The sequence below is a fragment of the Miniopterus schreibersii genome (genome assembly GCF_964146895.1).
Source record: "Miniopterus schreibersii genome assembly, chromosome: 11".
NCBI lineage: Eukaryota > Metazoa > Chordata > Mammalia > Chiroptera > Miniopteridae > Miniopterus > Miniopterus schreibersii.
In genome coordinates, this window is record NC_138111.1 from 16,437,522 (window position 1) to 16,458,142 (window position 20,621).

The 20,621-nt window shown below is 34.6% G+C and overlaps 1 protein-coding gene across 1 annotated transcript in view; it reads left to right on the forward strand.

Annotated features, from left to right (window-relative positions):
* SHOC1 (shortage in chiasmata 1) overlaps positions 1 to 20,621 on the forward strand; it is a gene marked incomplete at its 3' end in the record, with an annotated part of 55,675 nt that overhangs the window by 8,296 nt on the left and 26,758 nt on the right. The window contains exons 3-12 of the mRNA XM_081151762.1: positions 1,607 to 1,730; positions 4,832 to 4,919; positions 6,204 to 6,388; positions 11,420 to 11,585; positions 11,795 to 11,945; positions 13,804 to 13,957; positions 14,963 to 15,064; positions 16,166 to 16,274; positions 18,096 to 18,190; positions 18,925 to 19,167. Coding sequence (XP_081007888.1) covers positions 1,607 to 1,730; positions 4,832 to 4,919; positions 6,204 to 6,388; positions 11,420 to 11,585; positions 11,795 to 11,945; positions 13,804 to 13,957; positions 14,963 to 15,064; positions 16,166 to 16,274; positions 18,096 to 18,190; positions 18,925 to 19,167 — 1,417 coding nt within the window. The remainder of the gene's footprint in view (positions 1 to 1,606; positions 1,731 to 4,831; positions 4,920 to 6,203; positions 6,389 to 11,419; positions 11,586 to 11,794; positions 11,946 to 13,803; positions 13,958 to 14,962; positions 15,065 to 16,165; positions 16,275 to 18,095; positions 18,191 to 18,924; positions 19,168 to 20,621) is intronic.

Consider the following 20,621-nt stretch of genomic DNA (forward strand, 5'->3'; position numbering starts at 1 on the left):
ACCAGGAAAAAAAAATTACTCCAATATTACTAAAACTGTGTTACATTTTACAGAAAATAAATAAAGGCATCTTCAGGTTTTATTATTCCCTTATAAGGGAGGGAGGCAAATGTGTCATTATAATATATATATGGTAGGGAATCAGAAGTCATTGTTACACAAATATATTTATGAATATATTGGCCTCTGGCAAAATTAGTCCATACTCAAGCATCCTCAAACTTTTATCCCTGCTCATAGTATCTTAGTTTCTTATTCGTGTACCACACCCCATAATACAGTATAAATATAATACTAATCAATGGCAAATCTTGCAAAAAGTGCAGGATTTTGTAAAGCTCATGAAAACAATGTTGAACTACTCAAATAACAGGTGAAGCTATCATCAAATGGAGATCTTGCAAAATTAGATCAGTTAACAAACAAGAGGAAGAGAATGGTTTGAATAGCAAAGGAGTCAGAGATGCCTTGGGAAAATTTGACTAAATCCTCAAGTATTTTCTAAAAATACCTTTTTTACGATCAAAGGTGAAGTAAGGACCAATATCATGCATATCATCATGGGGAAATTATGACAAATTACAATTATAAACTAATTATAAACAAAATTTTGTTAGGTATAAAATTTAATATTTTATAAATTTATTTATTTATTTTTTAGATAAAGTACCAATCAAGCTGTTTTTCCTTCGTACTGTAAACAACTGGTTCTCATTTATATAAGTTCTTTTAACCAATCTTTTCTTTGTACCACTTATTCTCGGATAGAGAGGACCCCTTATTTAATATGTTATAACACCTTCAGCAAACATAAAACTCTTGGGAAATAATGCAAGAAACTGTCACTTGTCCAAGTTCCTAAACTAATGAACTCTGTGGGAAGTTGAGAGTCACTGAGGGATAACTTCATAGAGGAGCTATTGCTTAAGACAAGCCTTGGAAAATGAATAGGATTTTGATAGCTAGAAGAGAGTAGAGGGCATTTTTCAGAGGCGCACTGTAGACCGTGGTGTTGATAAGGACATGGCTGCTAAATGTTAAGGAAGGTGGTGAGGAGGCAAGTCTATTTAAATAGGACAGTATTAGCGAGAAATGGGAGATAAAACTGGAAAGTAAAGGCAGAATAGAATTATAGAGAACTTTGATTTATAAGTTTGCTTAACTGACTTAACATTCTTTTAAAGAACCAATTTTATTTATTAGAGTTTTTAAAATTAGAAAAACATTTGATGGGTGTCACAAGTAAAATAATGCAAAGGCATAGAAAACAAAAGTTAAGACAGCTATATTTTACTAAGTGAAAAAAAGCACATTGCTAAATGGTATATAAATGATGTGATCCCATTTTTTTGTCAAAACACACACATACCCATTTTGGCCTTACCTAGAAAAAAAGACTGTAGGAAAATACACCAAGCTATAACTGATATTACTAGGACCTTAATTTTCTCAGTATGTGGTTCTGTGTTGTTTAATATTTTATAATGAGCATATAGTACCTTTAAATAAAAATATGTAAATTTTAAATAGAAAATTTTAATATTCTGAATATTGATAAATATGTTAAATATATTAAAAGATTTTATAATCTCACTTTCTTACATAGAATGTGGTTAGAAAAAAGTTTTGCAGAGATGCTTTATTGCTTCGAATCCCTTCATGTTTATATCGAGATGGAAATTACCATGCAGAAGTTACTGATTATAAATTTAGGAGGCCATGGACGAGAGGTATGTTTTATTTTTATTTCTTAATAATCTATTAAAAATTATTTGAGAGTTTAGCACAGTAAATTAAGAAAATACAGTGCTTTTCTAATTAAATAAAACATACTGCATTTATTTATTTAGTTTGTTTATATTATGGCTGATGTGTTAAGTCATTGGAAAGTTTTAGGACAGAGAGTGACGTAACCTGATTTATGCTTTAGAAAAATCATTCTGGTTGTCTAGAGGATGGAAGGGATAGGAATTGGGAGGCAAGGGTAAAGACAGGAAAGTCAGCCTGGAAGCTATTACAGTGATTCAGAATCTAAACTACTAGGTGAATCTATACTCTATATAAATGATGATGGTGGATTATAATAATGGAGATGTGAGAAGTGGTTGAAACTGGTGTTACTTTAGCGGTCTAGCCAACAGTGAGAGAGTTAAAAAAATAGAAGAATAAAAAATTTCTTCTAGGTTTTAGACCCAAGCAACTGGGTGGGTGGCAGTGCTGTTTCCTAAGATAGGAAAAGGCGGCTCATGAGGAAGCCAGTTTGTGGTTGGAATCAATAGCTCTGCTTTGGCCAGGTTAAAATGCATATTAGGCATCTAAATGGAGACATCAAGAAGGCAATTGGTTATATTGATCTTGAACACCACTGGTGCTTCAAATTGGAGTCTTCGGTATGTAAATTGCACATAAACTCATGGAACTGGATGACGTCACTGAAAGCATGAGTATATATAGAACAGAGAGCCTAGGTCAAAGCCTTGTAACACTCCAACAATTAAAAGATTGATAAAGCCTGGCCGGCGTGGCTCAGTGGTTGAGCATCGACCTATGATCCAGATCACGGTTAGATCTCTGGTCAGGGCACATGCCTGGGTTGTGGGCTCGATCTCCAGTAGGGGGCATGCAGGAGGCAGCCAGCCGATCAATGACTCATCATTGATGTTTCTGTCTCTCTCCCTTTCCCTTCCCCTCTCTGAAATCAATAAAGACATATTAAAAAAAAAAAAGTGATAAAGAAGGAGGAATCACCTAAGAATACAAGTGAGATAGGAAACCCAAATGGGTGTGGTGCTGTAGAATTCTAAAGAAGAAAGTGACTCAAAAAGGGAGAAGTAATCAAAAGCACTGGTCTCTGTTAAAAGGTCAAGTAAGATAAGGATAGTGAGTTGACCATTAGCTTGACCATTAGCATTAAATGCAGGACATTGATGACCTCGGTAAGAGAGTTTCACTAGAATATTGGGTAAGAAAGCTTAATTAGGGTATGTTGAGAAGAGAGTGAGAAGTGGGGTGTGAGATGGTGAATATAGGCTACTCTTTTGAGGAATTTTGCTATGACGGAAAATAGAAAAATGGGGCACTAGCTTAATGGAGAAGTGAGGTAAAGAGATGTTTTGTTTTGTTTTTAATGTGTGATTTTTAAAAAAGGTGTGATGAGGAAAGAGACTATAAAATACTTGTTTGCCATTGGAAATGATCTCGGTAAAAAGAGAGAAAGTGACGATGCAGGAAAGAAATAAGGTAACTTAATAAAAGGGCATAGTATCGAGAGCACAGTTGGAGTTGGTATTCGATAGGAGCCAGGATAGTTCTTTCATAGTGGTAGGTAAGAAGGCAGGGTTTGTAGGTACTTAAGCCAATAAGATGGTAGAATTGGTGGTGAAAGATGAGGTGGTTCTTTATTTACATCAATTTTCTATGTTGAGGTGAGGCCATAGACTGAGAGTGCGTGGGGGGATGAGTATTGAAAATTTGAGGGAGTGTTTGTTAAACAGTTGTCTTAAAAAAATGAGAAAGCCAGTTTTATTAGGAAGGTGTACTATTATCTGTCGATGTTGTATGCCCTTTTGAAATTCATGATCATAATTTGAAATGAGTTCATTCAGCATGGCTGAGAGATCCACCCCCCACCCCAATAATTTTCAGCTGTTCTAGAGTACTTACACAAAGTGAGAGTAGGGGTTTTTCTAAGTCAGTACGAGGGAAAGAGAGGCAACAGAACAGTCTTTGTAGGGAAGTGGTTATGGGACTGGCCGTGGAAGCTAAAGCATCTGAGAAAGAGAGTGAGGACGTGAGGGAGGATGAGTATTATAAAAAGGGGGGTCAATGGATTGAAAGACTCAGTCAGACTGGAATAGCTTTCACCAAACTGCTTCCTGAAAAGTGCAGAAGGAAAAAATGAGTTCATAATTTCTTCCTACTTATTTTCCTTTGCATCTTTTAAAAAATCATAATAACAATAACACCCAAAATTTATTAGGCTCTTAACAATATTTCAGGTACTGTTCTAAGCAATTTACATGTCTTATCACATTTAATTTTTAGGAAAAGGCCATTATTATTCCTAATTTGTAGATAAAGAAACTGAGGTACAAAGAGGTTAAGAGATTTGCCCAAGATCATATAGTTAATAAATAGCGGTATAAGTATTAAAATCCAGGCAGGGTGATTCTAGAACCTGTGCTCTATGTAAAAGATGTACACTAAGCTTTCATATTTTTTCATTGAGGCACAGACTCAGATGTTAAGTGATTTGTTCAAGGTAACAAAACTAGTAAAAGTTACACTGGTGGTAAAAAACAGGTCATTTTACTTACTTTACTCAGTTGCTTCTTCTGACACTAGTATATGATATGGTTCCTCTCCTTAAAGAACCAAGGGTCTAATTTGGGAGACAAGTATAGATACATAAAATTTTAATATATGACTGAATATGATTAAGTACCAGAGGGAGTGCCACTGACAATAGTATGGCCCTTCATGGGGAATACATTAGAGTGAGCTGGAATGGTTAATAAAGGCTACATGAGGAATAACATGAGCTGTTGAACAGCACTCTCTGGGTAGGCAGTGCTGTATAAGCAAAGCAGAGGCTGTAAAAATGAGGATGGTATATGCCGGTGATATTGTTCTGGCTGTAATTGAGGGTTGGGGGGGGGGTGTAATAATGAGAATCATTGTTTAAATATTTGGAATCTGGTATAACTTTGGGGAAAATGACATTATGAACAAATAAAAGTAATGCCATAATGTAAAAGCTGACTGTTTGGCTTCCTTGTATTAAGTGTAAAAGAAAATTCTAGAAGGTAATGTTCACCATTCTCCTTTCTAGTCTCAGCTGTTTCAGTTTGGGGAATGACAGATAGCTCAATCTTGGACCAGTGGAAAGCAAGTCTCACTGTGGAGGACTTCCTTGAGAAGTATGTGTCCTTAACCTCAAATTTCCCTTGTACATCTAGAAGATAAACTGTAAGTCCTCCAGACAACTAGAGAGAGAAAATCCTTTCCTTTATATCCTCATAGATTTTCTTCTTTTATCGGAAGAAAAAAGCCTTAATCTGACCACAGAGGAGAGGTTAATAGATGTGTTTTACATCCTCTTTTTATCTTTCCCTCATTTATTATATATTAATTGTTCTCTATGCATTTTGTGTTACAAAGACATGCAGAAATAAAGCAAATATGTTACTGTGCTTTTATGCAGTAAGTACACTTTTTGTAGAAAGTGTCTATAGAAAGTCCTTTGTATTAAAATAGGTCTTCTCGCCTGTAGTATAAATGCAGATGTAAGGCTGCTTTCTAACATACCTTGTCAGAATGTTATTTATTATTAGTTCAGTCATTCATCAAATATTTACTGGACCCCATCCTGTGTGCTGGATACAGGATACAAAAATGAATAAGACAACTCTACTCACAAAGAACACAAGAAAATATGAAATAGAGATTTATAAATACATAATTCCAATACAGAGTGGGAAGTACAATGGCAGACATAGGAACGCAGAGTATAATGTGAGGAAGAACATCTAACCTAGTCAACATTATTAATGTAGATGCAAATTAGAGATTTCAGTGCAAATGTAAACAATTTACCCTGTTGCTTCACTTCATGCAAAGAATGCTATCAGACCCAGGAAGGATTTAGTTATTATTCACATTTTCAGGTTTTAGTAATTTAAGTTTTCCTTTGTTGCACTTGAAAGAAAGAACCAGTTTAAGTACAGAGAAGCCCAATGTACCATTTCTATCATTTAAGAATTTAAAGGCCAGATTGGGAAGATAATATATAAACATAGAAAAAATTAAGAAGATAAGAATTAAATGATTATAAAAGATGACCATCATAAGATCACAAGGCATAAGACCAAGACAAAGTATCTATTACATGAGTGAACTCCTAAGCAGTGAGGAAGCGGACAGGTATAGTGCAAAGGGCTTTGCATTATGAATTAAAAGATGTGGATTTCAAGTCTTGCTTTGAGAAGTCAAATACTACTTGACAAGTCATTTGATCTGACTCTCACTTTCTTTGTCAGTAAAATGATGATGGATCAGTGCTTCTCAAACTTTAATGTACATATGAATTTTTCTCTGCATCTATTGGAATTTGGTATTTTTTCTACAGTGAATATATGCTATTTGTTAATCAAGATGTTTTAACATAGGACATACATAAAATCAGTAATTTTATAATGTCATAGGAAAATAATTACAGGAATGGTGACTCCAATTAACTGTGAATTTGAAGAAATTGTTCCAAGTTCAAACCCAGATTCCCAAATTGAAGTTGAGGAAGCCAGCTTACATACCTATAAGGACTACAGTGAAGTCTTTACCCCTATTAGCTGTGTAGAAAAATGTCCAGCATTTCAAGCACAGGACCAAGGTAAAACGTTGATTTCCATTGTTATAAAACATTTCTTACTAATATACAGATTTATCCTGGTGAATTTGTTTAGATTTATTTTTTTTATTTTATTAAAGATTTCTACCTGCAGAATTATAATTCTAAGCTTTGTCTCATTAGGGAAATATTTTCTCTTTCATATTAATCCCCTTATTGTAAGTTAGGTTTTTGGAGGTGAAGGATGTTGGGCCTCAAAATAGCCTGAGAGATTTGATTACAGTGTGCTCACAGCATGTTGCTGTAATAATATTAGCACCTGAGTACAGATCTGATGACACAGCAATTTGGTGTAACACTAAATTAGTAGATTATTAAGTGATGCTTATTTTTATTTTCCAAAATATCCTGAAGATTTTCAATGTCATCACATATGTGAAATCATAATTCAAAGTAGAGATAGAATAATTTCAGTATTAGGTCAGGAAATTTGCCCAGTTTTTACAAATTTACCAGAAATAATAATTAAAAGTATATTTTATCCAAAATATATCCCAAATCTTTCTTACTACTAAAGAGTGCTGAATTCTTCCAACCTTATAAAAACCCTTTTTTGTATAACAGCCCATTCCCTTTTTAAATGAAAAAACTTAAGGCTTTGTTATATAATTGCTATTATCATTTAAGATATGCTATAGTTTGAGCATGCTGTTTTTATGTAGATACATAAGTTGTGTATAAATTTTTAGTGTTGGCAAACAGGTATGTAATGACATATAGAGAGTTAAGTCTCTCTTACAGTTTCAGAAGAGAGAGCGATTGCATTAAAGACTAAACTTCAGAGCATGATATGGTAGGAAGACCCTGAATTTGGAGTCAAAAGATTTGATCATAGTCCAAATCTACCCTTAAAAAGTGGTACAAGTTTGGGACAGTTATTAAAAATTTCATGGTTTAAAATTTTCTTCTATAATTTCTTTATTTGAATTTATTCTTCTAATTTCTTATAAAAAATTTGGCAGATCATATAATATATATGTACATGTAAAAAGATGGTTTGCAAAAAATAACAGGTTACCCAAAGCTATTATTATTATTATTATTTTTAAAATATATCTTTATTGATTCCAGAGAGAGGAAGGGAGAGGGAGAGAGATAGAAACATCAATGATGAGAGAGTCATTGATTAGCTGCCTCCTGCATGCCCCTGACTGGGGATCGAGCCGGAAACCCCGGGCATGTGCCCTGACCGGGAATTGAACTGCGATCTCCTGGATCCTAGGCCGATGCTCAACCGCTGAACCTCGCCCGACCAGGCTTTAGCTGTTATTATTAATGTGGCAAACTAGAAGCTACCGGTGGGAAATTTCATAATGTCTATTGTCCGCTAGAATCAGAATCTTCTTTATGATTCACTGAATAAAAATATGCTTGAGTTTCCTAAAGTAACAGACTCATACTTACAGAGAACAAACTGATAATTACCAGATGGGAGGGGGTTTGGGAGAGAAGGTGGAAAAAGTGAAGGGATTAAGTACAAATTGGCAGTTACAAAATAGTCACAGGGATGTAAAGTACAGCATATCCCTATATTCCCATCGAGTCAATAATATTTTATTAACTATGTATGGTGCCAGGTCAGTACTAGACTTATGGTGGGGGAGGATTACTTTGTAAGTTACATAAATGTCTAACCACTATGCTGTTCACATGAAATTAATATAGTATTGAATGTTAACTGTAATTGAAAAATAAACAAATATTTTTAAAAATACATATGAATTATTTTTATCCTATTTTTCCTTAGGGGTCCTATTTCATTAGATTTCCTTCTTTTTAAGGCTGAACAATATTCCCGTGTGTGTGTGTGTGTGTGTGTATCACATTTTCTTTATCCATATCTGTCAACAGACACTTAGGTTGTTCCCATACCTTGGCCATTATGAATGCTACAGTGAATATGGGAGTACAGATATCTCTCTGAGATAGTGATTTCATTGGCCATCTGTTTCTTCCTTTACATTTATATCTTTTTTCGTCTCACTGTGCTTACTGGGACTTCCAGTACATTGTTCAACAGAAGCAGTGATAGTTCCATCCTTGTCTTGTTTCTGACAGTAAAGGAAATCTTTTAACATTTTGCCATGAAAAATGACGTAAATATCATTTCATTGTTTATGTCATTCTCAATGGTAAAATGTTAGAGAATTTACTTTATTGGGTTGAAGAAGCTTCCTTTTGTTCTGAGTTTGCTAAGAGCTTTTTACCATGAATGAGGATTGAATTTTACTAATGTTTTTCTACAACTATTAAGATATTTACATCTTAAATATATAGAATGTCTCTTTACTAAAAACTTATAGTCCTATAATCTAAACATAAATTGTTTTACTATTGTGATCATGCTGTATATGCATTACATTATTTTTAAATGTTAACATTATCTTGGGAATATTTCATCATATACTTAAGTTGACTTCAAAAGCATGGTTTTTGATGACTGCAGTTTTTAACCTTACTTATGATTTTTACATTTGACAACACTAATGTCGTTAATTTCAAACATGTACATAAATGTATGTTTGCATTTTCAATGACTTCCTTAAAGTGGATCCCTAGAAATGGAATTACTTGGTATATTTTTTAGCTATATGTTCACTAGCATGGTGTGAGAATACCTTGTTCACACGAACCTGATCGTCACTGGGTATATTACTACTTATGTTGTAGTACAATATACAATGTGGTGGGCAAAAAAATGCAATATTTTTTCTTGCACTTTAAAAATTACTGGTGTTTAGTGGCCCAGACTTACTTCATAATCAAATTTCCAGGTTCCAAAACAGACCTCTTGAGAAATTTAATGTAATTGGGACTTTTTAGAATTTTTAATTCTAAAGAATTGCTACTCTTTTTAGCCAGGAAAGGGTTTATCTTGTCTTTAAGTTTTTAAAAAATTATCCTCATTGAAGCTTTCTGGTTCCTCCATATTCTTTCTGCACATTTTTGTTATGTTTTTCCTTAATATTTGTAGCCATTATGAATGAGTTTTTCCATTAGTTTTTTTTGCTAGGTTTTTATATGTATTGATTTTATAATTTTTACCAGCACTTAGTGAACACCTTTATTTGTTTTCAGTTAGTTATCTTGGGTTTTTTAGGTAGACAAAAGTATTTCTACAAAGAATAAACTTATCTTCTTTCCATAGTTAACTAGCAAGTTTTTCCCTCCTTGTGACAGTTTAAACACTCTTCTCCAATAGAGGAAAACAGTCTCCTCATACTTGTGTTGGTACATATAATAGAGTTGCAGCAATAATGCTGTATAGCCATAAGAATATAAGGAAGTAGCACCCTTGGTTAAAAACAACAAAAAACTACCTTTGTATAGTTATAATGAACATTAATTGTTGTGTTATGCTGCCATCTAGTGGTTTAATCTAAAAAGGGTGGTTGAAAATGTCCTGGAGGACTCCCAGAAACACCAGGATGAGCCTGTAGGAAGGGAAGATGGCTAGACGGTCTGTGTTTGAAAGTAGAATGTGAAAATGGGGATATAAACAAATGCTGTTTGGATATTTACTATTAATATAGCTTCATTAAAATTTACATAATGGATGTGCAAATGAACCACCTTTAAATTTTCTCAGCTATGCCCTGCCTAGACATGGAACTGATGGCTAGTTTTCTCGGTGTGCAATTGGAAGCTCTGGGCCACAAGACTGTCAGGAACTTAACAGATAAACTATCTCTTAGGAAGCTGATTTATATAACACATTCTCTTTTGACACTTCAGTTTTGCAGCAGTCAAAGTGATGGTCCCTGGCTGCTTTATGTTACATATTTATTACGTACCTGGTTACCAGTGATGTAGGGAGACATCACTCCATGCTGTCCCTCCTCATGCCATTCTAATGTTACTTCACTGAAACACCACTGCCCAGAACAAGAGCACATTGCTCCCCTTCGAGGTGCCTTTTACTTTTGGGAGCTTGGCTTTCTGAGTAGTTCCTCATTGGAGCTTACATTTTCCTTTTTCCACTCAAGAGCTTTTTGAAGAATGGGGCCAGGTTTTTTATTTCCTCCCTTAGTTCAGAAACTGTTAAAGCCCTGACACAATTAGCAAAGATTCTAAAGTAACCCAAACGTGGTAGGATGGGGACAGAGCAGAAATTTATCCCAGCAATTAACTGTTAGCAGTAGTGTTTCCTAATATAGAAGGTATATCACACTTATCAAGTAGATACTTTGCTATATACCTTTCATGATATCTAACTTTTTTTTTAATCCTCACCTGAGGACATTTTTTCCATTGCTTTTCAGAGAGAGTAGAAGGGGAAGAGAGGGACGGGAGGGAGAGAAACATTGATGTGAGAGAGACACATCAATTGGTTGCGTCCTGCACGTGCCCCAACTGGGGCCGGGGATCAAGCCTGCAACATAGGTGCATGCCCTTGGCCAGAATCAAACCTGGGACTCTTTGGTCCAAGGGCCAACACTGTAATCATTAAACCAAACTGGCTAGGGCCATGGTATCTAATTTTATAGCAACATGTTTGAACAACTTTAGAGTGCTAGAACTAATGTTGGTCTCACCTGTAGGCTTTGCAGACCATCTCCATTTTCTGCATGTCAGAGTCTCAGGATGAAATGGAGACCTTAAGAAGCAAAACGATGCAGAGAAGAAAAGACTGCAGTCATCAAATGTCAAGTGCTTCTATTTCTTTACAATTTTGTTTAGGCTGCCCCTGGCTATTTTGAAGCATAAGGCCACAAGAGATTTTTCTCCACTAATTAAACTAATTTTTGTTGAAAAATTATGAGCCATTATAACTATTTTAGGATATTTGGTTACTACTCAGTGTACTAAATAATATCAAAATGTATTGAGCTTTTACTTGTTTACCAGTACTATGCTACATGCTTTATATGCACAGTACAATGAACAACTAAAGAATTAAATATGTGTTTGAAAACCCCAACTTTATCTAATGACTTACTACAGTAACTACCTAGATCCTTTGATAATGTTCAGGTTTTTTCTTATTCTTTTATATTTCTTATTTCTTTTCAGATTTGCTTATTGATGCTGAAGAATTAATTTTCACAAATAATTTGATGGCCTATAAAAGTCATCTACCAACCGTGCATTCTCTGTTGAGTAGGCTAAAACCGTTTTCGATAAAGGACCCCCTTTTAGATTTCAAAGAACAGGTCTTCACAGAAGCTGATTTTTTCAGGTACTTAACTGCCCAATGTTGTAAATATTTTCCAAGAGGAGAAAATATTTTTTGTATGCTCACAAATCTACATGTTACCAGTAATAATATTTTACCATTGCTCCACCTCAACTCTAATTTTAATCACTCTGTATCTTTATTGGCTACATTTTAGTATATATAACTTGCTATTAGTAAACACTAATTTATTATTTTAATTTTTTGTTAAGGGAATGCTTTCCTTTTCAAGGAGATTTTAAAGATCTTATGAAAGAAGATTCTTACATGGATAAAGAGAACTTTTGTCAGGAGAAGCTAGAAGATACAGTAAGTTTAAATGAAGCTATAGTACTTGCTTTCAGTAATATTTTTATAGAAGTAGTAAAGCACACTTTAAAAGAATTTAGTAATATACCTTGACCATCTACTATTATCAAGTTAAAAAGACTTGATAATGGGTTGAACGCATTGGGAAGAAATCAAATTTACTTCTAAGACAGTAGTTCTTAACCTTGGCAACACATTGAAATTACTTGGGGAATTTTAATAAAATACTGAAGCCTGGGTCCTACCCAGATACATTCTGATTTCATTGCTCTGGTGTGCAGCCCAGTTATCAGGAATTTTAAAACCTCTCCTAATGATTTTAATCATTAAGCCTCGTATAGGACATTAAGTGATTATTTTCTAATTTAAAAATTGGAGACTAGTCCCTGGCCAGGTGACTCAGTTGGTTGGAGCGTAGTTCCATACGCCAAAAGGTTGCAGGTTCAATTCCCAGCCAGGGCACATACCTAGGTTGGGAGTTTGGTCCCTGGTCGGGCACTTACAGTAAGCAACCCACTGATGTTTCTTTCTCTCTCTTCCTTCCTCTCTCTCTAAAAATCAATAAAAACATACCCTCCAGTGAGGATTTTGTTGTTGTTGTTAATCTTCACCCGAGGATATATTTTTTCCATTGATTTTTTAGAGAGGGAGGGAGGGAGGGAGGGAGGGGGGGAGGGAGGGAGGGAGAGAAGCATTGATGTAAGAGAGACACATCGATTGGTTGCCTCCCATACACCCCTGACCAGGGGCCAGGGATCAAACCCACAACACAGGTACATGCCCTTGACTGGAATCGAACCCAGGACCCTTTGGTCTGCAGGCCAACACTCTAACTACTGAGCCATGCCTTCCAGGGGTTCAGTGAGGATTTTTTTAAAAATTGGATACAAATTAGAAATTTTGATTTGTGAGTTGCTTGAACTATAAGAGAAATGACCTCATTGAAGGAGAAAGAATAAGGATGGTCTGAGACTGCATTTCAGGTGCTGCCGGTGATTAGTAAGGAAGATAGCACCTCTGCACATTAAAGGCCAGTTAGCCCCTCTTTTTTAGCATCCCATTCCAAGAGCACACAGAACTGCTTTATAATGTTAGTCTGTGAAGAATTCTAGCAGTTGAGAGTACGAATAACTTTTTGCAGTATATAAGCTCAAAAAACTAGGCCCATGAAGATTAGATGCATTTACAAAATAACTTTAAACATATTTGAAAACAACTGAAAGTGTTTTACATTTGGGGCTTTTCTAAAAACAATGAAAGGAGATACAGATATAAATTAGATATAGGGATAGCTACAGATAAAGATATACAGATATAGATGTAGAAGTCTTAAGGCATTTAAAGGATTTCCTTGTAATTAAAAAAATTTTTAACACGTGGTAAAAATATGAATTCACCTATTAACCCCTTTTCTCCATTCCCCATTCTGCTCCCCCATTAACTCTGAGAGTGGGGCACACAGTATAGTCTCACTTGTTGAGGAGTCCAGTTCTGTACCAACGAAAGAGAAACATTCCAGGGAGGACAGCAAAAATCCATTCCATTCCATCTCCCTCTTTCCCTTCTCCCCATTCACCATTTCTCATCTGCTGCAGTGATTGTTTTTAATTTAGAATTTTAAAAATTTATTAGCCCAAAAGAAGATATCCCTGCATCTAGGGATACTGTACATCACTAATGTAATTAGTGACCATACGGGACATTACTCAGAACATTGTTTATTATGTAGCAGAATATCTTTTTGGCTTCTACACTTCTATTTTTTAAGGGTATGCATAGCATTAAAAAAATTGAGGGTGTTTTTAGTTTAAAATTTGGTACAACAATTAAACAAATATATCTGTTTATGAATTCAGGAATATTTATTTGGAAAACCTAACTAAAACCTTGTTTTACTTATATATCATCTCAGCCATCAATGTTTTCTGAGTGTGAATTAATACCTCCAAGCCTTGAACAAGAAGTTGGTATGCCATCACTTTCAGAACTGAAGGAGTCATTAAACTTAGTGCCAGAAATAATAACTTATGAAGATGAAAGTGAACACAAAAAACTTTTCAAAAGAGGTGAGAATTTAAAAATTTATTACTTATAAAAACTACAATGTTTGACATAAAAATTCTTGCTCATTAAACTTCTTTTCTGAACCTCCAGATTTTTTTTGATTTTTTAAAAAATATATCTTTATTGATTTCAGAGAGAGGAAAGGCGAGGGAGAGAGAGAGACAGAAACATCAATGATGAGAGAATCATTGATCGAGCCCGCAACCCGGCATGTGCACTGACCGGAAATCGAACCCCGATCGCCTGGATCCTAGGTCGATACTCAACCTCTGAGCCATGCCCTGCCGGGCTGAACCTCCAGATTTTTAAAAAGTGTTCTGTAGGTTGTATGGTGAAATCTCAGAATTATTATTGATGAGACTTTTCTCATCTTTCTCTTTATATTCTTGCAAGCTTAAAATGTCTCTGAAATTAATCTAACCATTTCAAGATAATTACACAAATAAAGCTAAGATACCTGTGACTATTCTATGGCTTCATCCCAGTTAGACTTAGTAAATATTGTTAAACTCTTTTTGACAACAGTTTGAGCCTACATATTTAACTCCTCTCTCATAAATTTCAGTTGGAATGATAGCAGACATATAATATTAGGGAGTAGTGAAGGGGGATTTGTGATACCCACTGAGAACAGGAATGTTTGCAGACTTGAAGGAATTTTTGAAGACAGGACTAAATCAAAGGAATTACTGATCAGCCTCCAAGTCAAAGCAAGGGAATGAAAAGCCAACTGAGTAAGTGAATCAAATTTATACCGAAACTTGAAACTGGCAGAGCTCAGAATTGCAGGGTGGCCATGGGCTTTCAGCAGGACACAAGTCTATGAGTGCTAATGGAAACAACAAGAGACTTGATTGGATGACTGTGGTATTACACTCCGAGCCTTTACTTGATTCTGATGGTGACTAAATGAGACAGTCATTGCCACAGAGGAATGAATGAGGTTACAAAACATCTAATGTAGTCGTACTTTGGCTGACAGTAGACTTCCTTCCTTCTTGTTCCAGATCTTACTAACAAGCACGCAGTTGACACTGAGGATATAAAATGCAGCTCCACGGAGATTTTGGTCATCCAAAGCCAATGCGAACCAGAGTGCCATGAACCAGGTAGAAATTTCTAATAAATCATTGAGTTTATCAGGGGTCACCTATATATGATATCAAAGTACAGTGTGTTCACATACAAAGTCTACTGTGAGACAGTTTTCATGTTTAAAATTTGGTTATTGTAATCCAAGGTGTATGTACTATTTCTCTCTATCTGCTCCTTTACATGTGCTACTATCTTAGCTTGTTATCCTGCTAGCATAAAAACTGAATAATACACAGAGAGAGTTACTAAGAATGAGAAAGGAAAATGGAGGAAATAGCATTGATATTAAAAATAGAAATCTTATAATATTATAACTTAGTAAATAAAATTGTATATTTTATCTCAGAATAAGCAATCTAGCTAATCCTTGTTACATTTTTGTAACTTTAACTTTTTAATCTCCCAAAGCAATCCTATCATTGTTAATGTTATAATTCTATCATATTTGGAGTCTTAGAATGATCTTTTTCCAGTATAATGCCAAATTGTGTTGATTCTTAACTCTGTTGATGATATTGTTGTTTAGTTACATTTATAATTGGATCACATTAATCATCTATTTGGAAGTTTATTTCTTTAGTTATGAAAGTGATAGAAACTTACTATTTAGGAATAAGTGAGGATCAGTTTGTCAAGCCCACCCTATAAATACATAACTCTGCTAGACTCCAGAATTATTAAGATGAAGGATTACTTGTCATTAATACTATTTACTTAACATTACCAATATTTAGTATGAGATTAAAGTAGTACTATCTCCTAAGTACTGACAACACAAGTTGTCAGAATTAAAAGCATGATTACTTATAAAGCTCTTAGAATTTATCTCATATAGTAAACTCAATAAAGTTTAGTTGTTAATTGATTTTTTAAAAACCACCACTATCACAGTTGAGACACCATGTGATATATGTGTAATTCCTTATATAGATGGAGAATGAAAACAGTTATTTTGTATTTCAAGTAATCCAAGTTTTTGTTGAAAATTTTTGTTGTAACATAATGATCAAACATAATAGTTGCTAACAAAAAGTTCTGTTATACTTAATTTTATTCAATATTTACATAATATTATGATTTTTTAAAATGTTTATGTATTCTAGAAGAGTTAGAAGAAGAGTTAGAAATGCCATTACCTTCTCTACACCTAACAAACCAACATTCTTCTGTGAATTCCTTATGTACAAGACTTCAGACATTTCCACTTTCTCCTGTTTGTAAAACGTAAGTAAAGATTATATCTGGAACTCATTGCAATTCAGATCAAGCAGTCTTTAGTTAAATCTGTCCATGTAAAGGCAATTTCCAAGATACCTCTGTTAAAGAAATCTAAGACAGAGAACAGTGTCTAAAGTAAGCAACTGAAGGGAACATATGAATATACATGTACATACTTGTTTTTAAATGAATAGGCTATCTTTAGAAGGACACAAAAGAATCAGGTAATGTTAGTTGTGTCTGGAAGGGAACTGAGTATCCTGGATATATGGGAGCTAGTAAATGATAGAGCCAGACTCTTATACTTTTTGTATTTTGAATGTGAATATATTACCATTAAAAATAAACAGCTTGCCCGGCCAGGCGTGGCTCAGCGGTTGAGCGTCGACCTAGGATCCAGGCGATCAGGGTTCGATTCCCGGTCAGGGCACATGCCCCGGTTGTGGGCTTGATCAATGACTCTCTCATCATTGATGTTTCTCTCTCTCTCTCTCTCTCTCTCTCCTTTCCTCTCTCTGAAATCAATAAAGATATATTTTAAAAATAAATAAATAAACAGTTTGAAATTTTTAAAAGATTCTGGCATTGGAACAATCTGCTTAGTATTTTGCCACTGGATGCTTACTAAGGAACTGCCTCTATTTGGCACTCACTGCCATGAAAGACAGCGTAGTGATGTATTAGTTTGCTGGGGCTTCCATACCAAATACCATGTCTTAAATACCCAGTCTATGGCCAATAAATTTAACTTTGTTTCTTCACAGTTGAGGCTAGAATTCCAAGATCAAGATCCTGGCAGAGTTGGATTTATTCTGAGACCTCTCTCCTTGGCTTGTACATGGCTGTCTTCTCATGGTCTTTTCTTCATACATGCCCGTGTCCTAATTCCTTCTTTTTATAAGGACACCAGTCCCATTGGATTAGGCCCCACCCTAACCATCCCTTTTTAACTTAATTACTTTTTTAAAGGCTCCATCTCCAAATAGTCATAGTCTGCAGTACTGAGAATTAGGGCTTCAATATATGCATTTTGGGACATGATTCAGTTCATAATAAGAAATTAAGAGCCCTGAACTATTAGCACTGTAACCTTAATTGCCCTGTACCTCAGTTTCCTTATCTGTAATATTGGAATAATAACATTTCATACCTCATAGAGTTGTTATGAGGTTTTCTAAAAGATTTGTCACAGCTCTTTGACCAGGAATAATCTAGGATCACAGAGCTGTGTGCAGTGGTTGACCAATAGATTTGGCAATCACCTTATTCTCCTAGGAGTATCAAGGATCACATCCTATCTCTAACACCAGTTATCCACTGGTCTTATTTATCTTGTCAATGTGATATTGGTGTTGGGAGAACCAGACATGTAGACCCAAATATTGATCCACAAATCTGATCAATATCCCATTGTTACTGCATAGAATAGTCTGTAATATTCCAAGAATTGATATTGCAGGACTGAATCATTGCATTCTAGTTTGAGCAAAAATTGCATAGTTTAATAACCCAGCATCTTTGCCCTCTGATAGAGTCTGAGATAGCTTTGGTTGCTATCTTATACCATGTGGCATACATATAACTTAATATTTTCCAATTTATAGGCGGCAGGAGCTGACAACTTGCCAAACCTTCCCAGGGGAAGAGGAAGTATTTGAAATTTGGTCTATGGAATGCTCTATTTCAGATTACATATTTATAAAATGGTTAATTTTTCACTTTGCTTTTGAATGTAAAAAATACTTAGAAAAGTACTTAAAATTTGTATTATGCAAAAAGACTCAATATTATTAATGTATTAAACTTTAACTCTCTTTTTTTTTCCAGTAATTTGCTTACTGCTGAAAAATCAGCTGATGAAGACTGTGTGGTGGGGCAACCAGAAAGCTGCAGAAGCTCTTTGAACTCGTTTTTGCTTCCAGGTGAAGATTAATTGATTTCGAATGCTAAATAAAATGTATAGACAAAAATGTACAATCAGTAAAATGTAAATGTCAGCTTCATTATATTTATTATTATTACCATCATTATTAAAAAGCACAGTTCCAAAATTATAATTTTGCTAGGAGAATGTTAAAATTCATAATCCTAATTTTGGGTTGATGCTTATAATGCAGGTAATAATGTTAAGTAGTCATGCTACTTCAGTTCCTCCATATATTATGATTTGCCCCTATTTAGGCTAACGGTATTGAAGCAGAAAGCTCTGTGCCACAATATCTAAGATGATAGTCATAAAATCTGATCAAATAGTCTTCTTGTTTAAGCTCATTATAATGAATTAGAATTCTGTTTAATATGTCATATTTATTCTTCAAAAATGTTCTCAAATGTACTAATTTAGTAAATACTAAAATAGTCAAATAATAGTTCCATCTCCTACTAAATACTAGAATAATTTTAACTTCATATTTCCACAGATTGAAATAAACCTTTTATGTGACTACTATAGCTATAATATTTTAGATTTTTATAAATATTAGCATCATGAAGATGCAATACCAGATATAACTTTAAGTTTCACTTTTTTCCCCTAATGTGTGAAAATTTATTTCATAATAAATTTTTAGTGGTTCTCTTTATTGTACTTTTCATCTCTTTTGCCCTGTGAACTGTTTCAGACTATTTTTTGAGGGGTTTTTTATTGTTTTTTAAGTGCCAAGAATGGAAGAGTCCAACAGTCAACATTCAGCTACAGATTTGAAAGAGATATTTTCAATTGAAGAAGAAAGCCTTGTGGTTACTCCTGTAGGCCCAGAGTGTTGGAAGCAAACAGGACTAAATCTGACAGTGACTAAAACTTTGGAACATCTGACTACATCTTTCAGTCATCGGGATCTATCTTCTGATGATACTAAAATTGAGACATTTTTGCCTACAAAGGTACCTGAATTAGAATGTAAGTACATAATAGTAAATACCACTTGAATGAGCATTTTCAGGATGAGACGGTTAGATACTGGCTTTCCACTAGGTGACTGGAGAAATATAACTAAATTTCAGCATTCAATATTAGCTCTGGCTCTGCCAGAATGCATAACTTTGAGCTTCACTAGGCCCCATTTTCTTCCTTGGAAAAATACGGAAATTTGACTAGCTAATTCTAACATCCTTTTCTGTCCTAAAATTCTGCAGTCTTGGTTTTAAAATTTCTAGCCATTTTTAATTAGTGACTTTGATTCCTTTTATAAATGATCAATTGCTTTTAGTTTCTGTGTATGTCAGCCTAGACCCAAACCAGCACTGCTTTTTTCCGACCTGACAGCTCATCTTTGTTTGATAATATCTAGTCATCTCTCTTCAACAATAGAAAATCTTCCTTTGTTACCAAAAAGGTTACTCATTTAGCATTTTTTACTTATACAATTTAAGAAGGCAAAAATATCTTTTGAGTATCAATCTTTTGAGTTATTTTGGTTGCTATATATGCCCTTATAGTAAATGGAACATACTTAACCTGAATTATATCTTTTTGAAGTATATATGTACTGTTTTAAAATGTTTGTGCAAGCCCAAACAGCATGGCTCAGTGGTTAAACATTGACCTGTGATCCAGGAGATTGTGATTCAGTTCCCAGTCAGGGCTCATGCCCAGGTTGTGGGCTTGACCCCTAGTAGGGTGTATGTAGGAGGCAATGGATCAATGACTCATCATTGGTATTTCTATCTCTTTCTCTCCCTCTCCCTTCCTCTCTCTGAAGTCAATAAAGACATATTTTTAAAAAAATGTTTGTGCAAGTTACTAAATTCAGATCATTAAGGAGTTGCAAAAGTTTAACTTTAGTTTATTATAGAGTAAATAAATATACTTAAAAGTGAATTTTAGAAATTATTGTGGATGTTGGGAGACTACTCTAAAGAGATAATAATTGGGGTGAGAATGGTTATCAGCAAGGGATGTTTCAAAGACAGAAGACAGAGGGCTTTGGATATGGTAGGAAGAATAATAAATAGACCATATGAAGCAAATGCACACCAGCCTATCCAAGGCCTAGATGGTTATCCCTAGTAGAAGAATTTTAAAAGAGATCAGGTCAGATTGCTAGACAAAGAAAGGGGAAAGGAAGATTTTATGGGATCTTCAAATATCCAGAATAATGTATTAAATCCATAAAATTATGTAAAGTCTTTATTATGATATGTAACTATTTTGAAATTAAAATAAAACACTCTTGAGTGTCTAGGAGTAGGATTGCTGGGTCTTGTAGTAGGTGTATGTTTAACTTTATAAGAAACAAATTGTTTTCCAAATTCATGGCACCATTGCATATTCACAACAGCAACATGTGAGAGTTCCAGTTACTCTGTATCCTTGCCAACACTTGGTATCAACAGTCTTAAATTTTAGCCATT